This window comes from Kogia breviceps, chromosome 1, assembly GCF_026419965.1.
Source record: "Kogia breviceps isolate mKogBre1 chromosome 1, mKogBre1 haplotype 1, whole genome shotgun sequence".
NCBI classification, from domain to species: domain Eukaryota; kingdom Metazoa; phylum Chordata; class Mammalia; order Artiodactyla; family Physeteridae; genus Kogia; species Kogia breviceps.
Window position 1 is genome coordinate 94867406 of NC_081310.1, and position 9583 is coordinate 94876988.

Genomic DNA, 9583 nt, shown 5'->3' on the forward strand with positions numbered 1-9583 from the left:
GTCACACGGCCACCCTGAGACTGGACAGGAAGGTATTTTACAGGCACTGAGCTCCACATTTTAACAGATGTGGACACCAAGATATCAGTTCTCAGGGAGTGAGGAGTAGAGGCTGCATCTCTTAACAGGAAGCTTTCTCTGCTGCCAATGTCCTTTCTGGATTTCTTGATGGGGAAAATGAAGAAACGTGATGGAAGTGGCTAGCGAGCTGTGGGAGAAGAGACACTCCTTCTGGCCCCGAGGCTCAGCCCCCTTGGCCTCTCAGCAGGAATAAGAGAACACAGCAGCTGATAGGCTGACACTGCTGTGTGCAGCCCTGGCCAACTGGCCAGGCTTTCTGGGCTCTGCCCAGAGAAAGCTTTCAGGGTAGCTCTGCCTGATTCCTGCAGTCCCCAAAGGAGAGCTGTCTGGCTGTTCAGGGTAGGGGCTGGAGGTTGCTTCTTCTAGTACCTGGAGAAGGGGGAGGGGGAGATTGGCATCCTCCACTACCCCCTCCATCCCTCCCTTCTCCCTCCACCCCCACCCCTCCCCTAAAACCTGTGATGATGGAGGTAGTGAAAAGCAGGCAAAGATTGATAATCAGCCTCATTATTACCAGCATTATATATAATTATAGCAAAACCTCACTCATTCGGATCATTTGAGAGAAAAATCAGTCTAAATTCATGACAAGTTGGCAGATTACTTTTAAATTACGATTTTATTACTTCTAAGTAACACACGTGAAGAGTTTGTGCTTCAAGTACCACAAGCTAATGGTTATTAAGTGGGGATTTTATAAAATCTGCTTTAAAAGACTCTTTTGTAATTAACACTCCGTTAATATGCTAATGAGGTTCCTACTATGCTTGCTTTTTAAATTGCTCGAAAATGCTGTAACTTAAAGAGGCTCAACACTTCTACAATCTTAGTTGCTTAACAAACCTTTTTTGTTATTTTTTCATGAATGAGCAAATACAAACTAGCTCCTGCCATGATCAGTTTAATCACCATTCCAAATTAATTCTGTCATAAATTAATAAGGCCATATTGTTTGGGGGTAGAAACCAGACTTTCAGGACTTGAAGAACCACCTTATTTTATAGAAGAGAAACTAATCCCAGAGAAGTTGCATGACTAGGTCTAGGCCACACAGGACAAAAGCACTGGGTCTTCTGCTCCCAGGTCCAAGCTTATTCCATCCACTACATACAGGCTTACATTCATAAAACTCTTTATAATTATCTGCTGTGTATTTCCATATCAATTATTGGTTCCATCAGTCAAAAAATATTTGTTGAGTGCCTACTGTGTGCCAGGCTCCGTGCTAGGCACTATGGATATAGCAGTCCCTTGGAGGCCACTGTCTGTTCCATTCAAGCTTCAAACTGACTCAGAAGAGTTGGAAAGGCAGAAATTATCCCCATTAGGCAGATTAGAAAACTGAGGTTCAGAATGATAAAGTGACATTTACAAGTGTTTATTGTGAATTATTAGAGACCTAGAATCTGAGTCTAGCATTATTTCTGTCAACCTTCCTCCGTGTAATTAATGGCATTTGGCCTGCAAACCAGCCTTCCCACCCAGGACCAAATTTGAACTTCTCTGGTACAGATGGATATTTTGCCATCCCTAACACATTCGAGGCACCAAGGGATACTGGAGCAGGGTGTCCACCAACCAGGACAGGCTGTCTGTCTCTTTAAACCAGCCCATCCACCAAGACAAATGCCAGGAAGTGCTCCAGGCATTTGCTGAGGGTGCCCCCCCTCTCAACCCTTGCTCCTGAAGTCCTTGAACACCAATTCTGCCCACACCCAGCTCTTGATTCCATGACCTCAATCCCTTTCTCTGTCTATATAGGCTTCTTGTACATACATGCTCTCCCTAGCCTCTCAATATGGACTGTCTTCTAAAGACTGCAGTTGTCTTAAAATACAGCAAACCATATCCCTAGTGCAATGTTACCATTGGGTAATGGACATGGTATTATTTGTTCTCAGGTTCCAGGTACCTAAATTCCTTGAATCTATTCACTTAACTTCAGCCCCAAGAAATGTTTCCAGGAATAATTCATCTCTAAGTGTTCTGCAGACTTCAGAGCTTGTAACTGGTTTATATGCTCCTTCAGGGCAGAGGATGGGTCTTAGTTCTCGGTGTCCCACACAACTCTTGCACAAGCCAGATGCTGAGCCAACGTGTGCTAAATGAATGATTGACAGGCATTCCCGGAGCAGTTTGGATATACTGTCCCTCCTGAAGATCTCTAACCTTTGCTCTGCTCCCCATGTCACTGAGGCTGAGAAAACATAGGTACCGTGAGCGCCAAGCCTTCCAAGAGACTGCTTCCTCACGACACTAGTGACCAGCCAAAGGAGGGGCAAAAGACATGCTGAGTCACAGAAATGAAACCCAGGCAACCAGCCTAGAAGAAAGAGCCCAACATATTTATTAAGCACTTTCTTTGCCGCTCCTCTTTTTGTAAATGCTTTTTAAATCAAAGATCACAAGCTTTTCCATTTTTAAAGTTCAGATGCTGAATTCTGAAATCCCATCAGGAATTTGAGTTTGGTCTTCAACCTAGAAACTCTTGCTCTCTCCCTCACGCCTTTCTCAGTTACAGTATCTGATAAAGGGAGCCAATGGCCCCAGGTTATGAAAATTGAAATTGAGGAAACTCAGGGGGACATGACTCATTAAGGACACTGGCCTGGGGCGAAGGTATCCTGAAGATTATAGGGATGGGAGGTCCCAGGTCACTGCTCTGTCTCTGCTGGATCTCATGAGTGTCTGCCCTGGAATAACTCGTTAAAATACAATGCTCTGTAACTGGCACAGAATCGATGTCTTCTTTACTTCATTTTGTCAGCCTCTCCTACTGCACAGTCTGACACTTTAAGAACAGGCATACCTCCTCTAAGAAAAACCTACATACAAAATTTTAGCTGAACTTACTACCATAGTCTCCAACTTTTCTGAAGTAGGAAAGAGAAACAAACTTTTATTGCATGTTTACAATTATCCAGGCTTTATTTTATTGAATCCCTATACTGTGGAAGGTTAACCCTGACCCTGTGTAGTTGGTATTTTTACCCTGTTATTTTACCAACGTGTTGGGGGAGGGCTCTCTGTGGCTTGGCCTCTCTCTACTCTTCTTTCTGCCACCCCACGTGGCTCCCGAGGGGGCTTAGGGGAGCCCAGTTTGAAGACCATAAACAGCCACAGGTCCTGGTCAAGCCCTACCTGCTTTCCCAAGTGTCCTCCTCTGTAACTGAGGGGTCAGAACGGATGAGCAGCAAGTCTTTTTTTCTAGCTTTAAAGATTCAGCTCTTGCAGGGAAGGGAAGGGGGGCAGGGGAGTTATTTAGAGGTAGTGTTGTTAATCACACTAACTGGGAGACAATCAGAAACAGTAATAGAACTTCTCTGGAATGATCCCCTAGGGGTTGGCAAACACACTCAACAGGGCACATCCTTGTGCATTAACTTATGCATTTGACCACAGCTGCTTCCCCATCACAACAGAAGATCTGAACAGTTGTGGAAGAGACTATAGCCAGCCAAGACTAAAATGTTTACTATCTGGCCCTGTAGAGGAGAAGTTTGCCAACCTCCGCCCTAGAATACAAATTAAAATCAAGTGAGGTTCATCTGGAAATTTTTTTGACCTTTGTCTTTTTAGCACCTTTGAGGGCTCAGTCCCCTGCCCCCCACCCCTGACATTTTATTCATTTGCTGCAAGTGTGCATATTCAAGAAAAAGCATTATGATCCCTAAATAAGTTGTGAAGAGCACAGAGTAAGAACTGAATATGTTAATTGTTGTTCTTATACATAATTCACCCATTTGGGGTGGATCTGGGACTCCATACACCGGCCCCCCTCCACCTCCGCTCCACCCTTCCCACCCCCTCTGCCTTCCCCAGCAAGCTACAAGTGGTATGCACAGTGTAGGGCTAAGCACAACACTCCTGACATCTGCCTGGATTTGGATCCTGGGTCCACTCCTTACCAGCTGGGTGATCTTGGGCAGGTTACCCAACTTCCTTGTGGCTCGACATTTCTGTCAGTAAAAATGGGGACAGGGATAACAATGGTACCTTACCTCCTAGGGTCCTTGAGAATATTAAATGAGATGGTGCATGTAATGCCCTTGGAAGAGGGCTTGGCATATGGAAGGTGTCTAATAAACGTCAGCTATTATTTTCACTCTTTTGAGAAAATTACCGAACCAAGACCTGGGTCAATCTCACGAAAGCCACCCAAACCCAGGCATTCTAGAACATTCACTTCTTAGATTCCCTGGGCCTCTGTGTTTTCTACTTTCAAATAAGAGGAGAAAATAGCAGCTTCCTCTGGGAGCCCCTGGCATCCCAGCCACCCAACTCTGGTGGCTAAATTCTCTGCAGATACAGAAGCTACATAATGAAGGGAAGGAAGAGGTGAAGAATTTTGATTACCCTTTGCATAATTTCTTCCCCCAGTTGCCATTCAGCTCTCTATCTCTTGGTAAGATTGTAAATGTTTCAGAAAATAGTTTATACTGAATATGTTCCTTCCTAAATCTCGTAAACAGTTATTCCTTCCTACATAAACCCTAACCACTTACACCCATGGTAGGTCCCTATTAGCCACCCACACATTTGTTGGAGGGGAAAAATATGTTCTGGCGTGCGCACACACACACACCCTCCTCCCACATCCTCATATTGCCCTCCAAACACACACACACACACACACACACACACACACACACACACACACTCACCTCCAACTCAACCCCTCTTCTATGGCTATTCTTAGGTGAGAAGGGGAGTATCCTACACAAATGGTCAGAGTCTGTAGGGCAGGACTCTTGCAAATCAGTAGGCCCCCAGAAGAAGCCAGCAGTTAATTGTCCAGAGGCCACCATTGCTCCTGAGTGACTGCTAACCTATTCTGCGCTTTATTCCTCAATGCCAGGCTACTGTGTCTGCAACCATTGGGCAGTGCCGTGTCTGGCTTAGGGCTCTTCAACCCCCTCAAGGTGGGCACTGCTGCCTTAGCTCTCCTGCAGCAAGTCTGTGGCCCACAGAAGCCGTGAGAGGCAACTCAGCACGTCCTGGATTCTGGAGCCAGACTCCCTGGGTTCAAAGCCTTGGCTGTGCCATTTTCCAGCTATGGAACCTTAAAAGAAGTTACTGCAGCTTGCAATGCCTCAGTTTCCTTGCTGATAAAAGGAATGTGATAATATTGGTAATAGTACCTATTCACTGTGTTGTCATGCAGATTAAATAAGATAATACTAGTGAAGTGTTTACAATGGTAGCTGGCACTTAGCAAGCGCTACTGCGTGCTTGTTAAATGAGACAAGCACCCTCTCCCCTAATCTCCTTCTCACCCTGAGGATTACCACACAATTGGACGGGGGGATTACAGGCTTTGTTTTGCCATCTTCTTAGAGGTAGCAACTGTCTCATCCAGGCAAACAAATCTCTTACTGGGCAGCTGGCAAAGCCAGGACTTGGCAGAAAAGGAAAAGAAAAGGACTCTCACCTCATCACATGGCAGGGCCCAGAGCTGGGAGGGTGGGCACGCTGGTGGGGCTGCTGCAGCCCAACTAGTCCCCACTCTGTGGCCACTTTGACCAGTGTCTTGTTCACGGATGGAGGGAAGGCCTGATATCTGGTAAGCACAGCCCAGATGCAAATCTCAGGTGTGTTGTTTCCCAAGGGTGACATTGCTTCCCTAGAGATCCTCAGAAATTCCAGGAGCCCTCTGTGGTTCCATTTGCTAGTAAGTAAAAGGGCAGGGGTTATACACTAAATCATTTAATATGTGTCGCACAACTTGCTGCGTTTGGGCAAATGTGGTGAGAGGCTGCAGGTAATGTCTGCTCCCATCCTCAGGTTTCCCCAGTGCCTATGGGTGGGTCCTCCTCCTTCCTTCCCTCCCTCCCTCACTGCTGCAAGTTCTCAGGAAGACCTCTGCTTTCAAGGGGTCCCTGTCCTTTGCTCAGTGTTTCCGCCTCTTAGCTGGCGAAAGCAAACAAAATGGAAAACATCAGCAGAACTATACAAAATAATTGTTCTCCTCCCTCAGGAATGGGGAGGAAAATAAGCATTAGGGAGAGATGTTTCAACAGCCTAGATTATCCTTTCTCCTCCCACCCCTCATGTTATATCAGCCTACTTCTTCCATGGTCCAGCCAATTGTGTTTCCTTTTATCTGAAACCTGATTACACTAAATACCAGAGCTCTCACAATTATGAAAATTTAAACCAGCAACGTATGTGGGTCTTCATGGATTTAATTTTATTTCCCCAGATTCCTAATTCATTATATTATAGTAATGTTTGATTTTTAGATTAATTTGCATTTTAGTACTTGAACAAAATGGAGGGGATGAAAATATTAACTGTTACTAAATACCACATATACAGATAGCACTCTATAGCTGCTTTTACAAGCATTTGCACATTTAATGCTCACAACCATGATCTGAGGATGGGATGTTAAACTCTGTTTTAGAGACGAGGCTTAGAGAGGTTCAATAACTTGCTTAAGGTCACACAGCTAGTAAGTGAAAACCTAGAAACCAAACTCAGTTCTCTCTCTCTCTCTCTCTCTCTCTCTTTCTCTGTGTGTGTGTGTGTGTGTGTGTGTGTGTGTGTGTGTGTGTGTGTCTTTCATGCTCTTTCCACTCCATCAGATTGAAGGAACACTATTAGAAGTTTGACTCAGGAGCTTTTCCAGAAGGGCTCTCCCCCTCAACTCCACATAAAACTATTCCTGCCTTTCTTGAGGACTCAGTTTACACATCTAAAATATAAGAGGGCTAAGATGCTCTTTGAGACCCCTTAGGAGGCTACCGTCCCAAGATTCCAGCCAGCAGCCCCCAGCGAATTCTGGACTAGATCTTCTTTTTCCAGACTTTCTCTCCCTACATCTGCCCACCTTCAATCCTTTTATTCACTCCAACTGTTGCAGAGGGTCTCCCTGGCAGTCATGAAGCCATAACCTCACAGACCTCAGGGGTCCCAAGAATCTCATGGATAAGCGTGTTCTTCAGACAACTGAACTCAGAGGAAGAAGGAAAAAGTACTTCTCGGCTGTGAATGGGACCAAGGTGGGAGCTGAAAAGACTTTTCACACCCAGAACCCAACTGTAAACTGGAGATCAGATGTCCAGGTCACAGCCTTGGCCACCACTCTCACCGGGTCATGTCACAAGACTGGCCCCAAGAACTTCAGCATTACCACCTCCAGGATGTGTGTCCATGGCCCCCCACCCGCTGTGTCCAAGTGGCAACCTCCTCCTGCAACAGATAGGGCACGTGCCATGCAGTATTACAATGTGTCTGGTCCAAATAGTAGAGACTACATCTCATGCACATCTGTATTACCAGCGCCTAACTCCATGCTTGGCCCACAAAACCAAGCAATGTACCCCGAATGAATCAGCAAACCCCCTGGCTTAATGACTCCAGGACAGGGACCCCATCCACTGGCCATGTACCACCACACCTTATAGAGGGGACTGCCCAGAGGGATAAGCAAGCTTTGCCCCAAGCCTTCAGATGAATGGCCTATCTGTCCCCACAGGAGGTGGGGAGAGCAGAGACTTTTCAGTTCTCAAGATCTGACAAGAGTTTCTGCTTTGTCTTTCCTGCCAGCATCCGTGGGGCAAAAGCTTTCCCCTTTGGCTCCCAAGAACCCGAACTATACGCCACCAGATGCCAAGTGAGAGGCCAGTTGGTCAGCTGTTGGTTCCATGTATCCAAAGCTGGGCGACGGTGCTGCTTCTGTCACTGAATGGAAGGAGCCTTGGGACCAAAGTGCCCGGGTGTGAAGGCAGCCCCTGGGAAGTGCCGCCCAGCTGCGCTGCGTGGCTTGGCAACTTGGAGCTCCAGCTTGCCTGTTTTCTGCTATGAGAACCTGGACCACCCAGCCCCTCCACCAACTCCCAGATTCTGACCGATAGCAGCAACCCTGGAAATGGAATTGGGGGCAGCAGCAGGGGGAGGGGACAAGAGGCTATTAGCAAATCAAAAGGGGAGAAAACAGAGGAAGGAAAACAGGGTGGCAAATTAAAGTGCTGTTTTCTTTTATAAAAAATCCAATTCTAAGGAAATCTGCTTTTAAATAAAACAATCAGTCCCTTGTTATGAAGTATCCCAGGGACCCTTAATATAGGCAAAACCTTTTGAGTCACATTTGTTTTCCACATGGCAAGTTGGATAATAGGTACCTCCTAGTAATTTCCCCTACCTTTTCCACTCTTCACACCCACGCAAACACACCGGGTTATAACAATGCACTTAGTCTACCTTTGTCTCAGACATATTCCCAAGCATGTGGGTTGAGGCTCTCCTTAGAATATCCCCATATCCTCCCATCTGTTCACTCATTCTGATATGCAAACAGATCCTCACCTACGGACCATTCTCTACCCCTCTCTCACTCCCTCCCTCTCGCGGTCCCTGTCCCTCTCTCATGCACACACACACACACACACACACATACACACACTCTCACATGGAAACACACTACATATGCCTATAAACATATATGCTCTCCTAATTCAATCCTAATCCAGTTATCCGGATCTCCCCATCTCCGCTCCATCTCTCCAGACGGTCCTCACGGTGAAGCCATGTGAAATACTCACCTCCGAAGCCTGTGGGAAACTTCATGAAGTGAGAATAATTTCCATACATGTTGACTCTTCAGTTCATAGTCCTCCCGGGCGCGTCTGCTCAATCGCTCGGCCTCTCCCGGCTCCCGAGCGCTGCCGGGCTCCCTTCAACTTGGGCTAGCAAGAATGGTCATCGCTTCCTACCAGCCCAGGCAGCTCGGGCTGGGCCAGCCCTCTGGGATTAGTCAGGAATCTGCCTCTCGATCTGAGAGTCCACATCGTGCGTTGAGCCGGCGGTGGCGGCAGCAGCTGGTGCCTGTCACTAATCACGCATAATGCCGCCGCCGCTGCCGCCACTGCCACACTGCCACCGCCGCGCTGCCGCTGGAGATCCTGTTGCTAGTTTGATTAAGTCAGGGCTGGGCTGCTGCGTGCGACTCTTCCACCTCCTGGCTGGTCCCCAGAGGTCCCCACCGGTGGTGGCACAATCTATTATCTGGGAAGCCAATCGATGTGTGACCGCCCCAGAGTAGGTCAGGACAGAGGAGGGGGAAGTGGCCGGGCGGGGGAGTGCGGGGGGGTGGGACTCTTTAGGTGCCTTTTCTTTACTTGCAGCGCCCAAAATCAATGGGATTTTATTAAAGTGCATTTTCTCACTGCGGCTTCTATCTATCCAATGCACTTGGTATTTGATCTAGGAAAGGTGGTGGGGATAGGGGCCAAGAGAGAACAGAGCCCTTTCATAAACCCGAGACTGGCCAAGTGTGAGAGGCCATACCCAGCTTTTGGAAAACTAAACCAGAGTAGCCCTTAGATCTGGGGTGGGCCCCTCCTGTTCTGGTGGCCAGAAGCGTTTGTCTGTGCTCTAAAGGTAGAAGCTTGACAAGGGCAGTTAGAAGCCAGAGCTCGCTGACACAGAAAACATACAGGTAGGGAAGACAAATGGGGTGGTCCTTCTCTTATATTTCACTGGAGGGATGCATTTACCT

At 47.1% G+C, this 9583-nt stretch overlaps 1 protein-coding gene across 1 annotated transcript in view; it reads right to left on the reverse strand.

Moving 5' to 3' along the window:
* Window positions 1–9111, reverse strand: part of RXRG (retinoid X receptor gamma) — a 43188-nt gene extending 34077 nt beyond the window's left edge. Inside the window, exon 1 of the mRNA XM_059072912.2 lies at window positions 8628–9111. Within this exon, the coding sequence (XP_058928895.1) occupies window positions 8628–8676 (49 nt within the window). The 5' untranslated portion in view covers window positions 8677–9111. The remainder of the gene's footprint in view (window positions 1–8627) is intronic.
* Window positions 9112–9583: the final 472 nt, after the last annotated feature.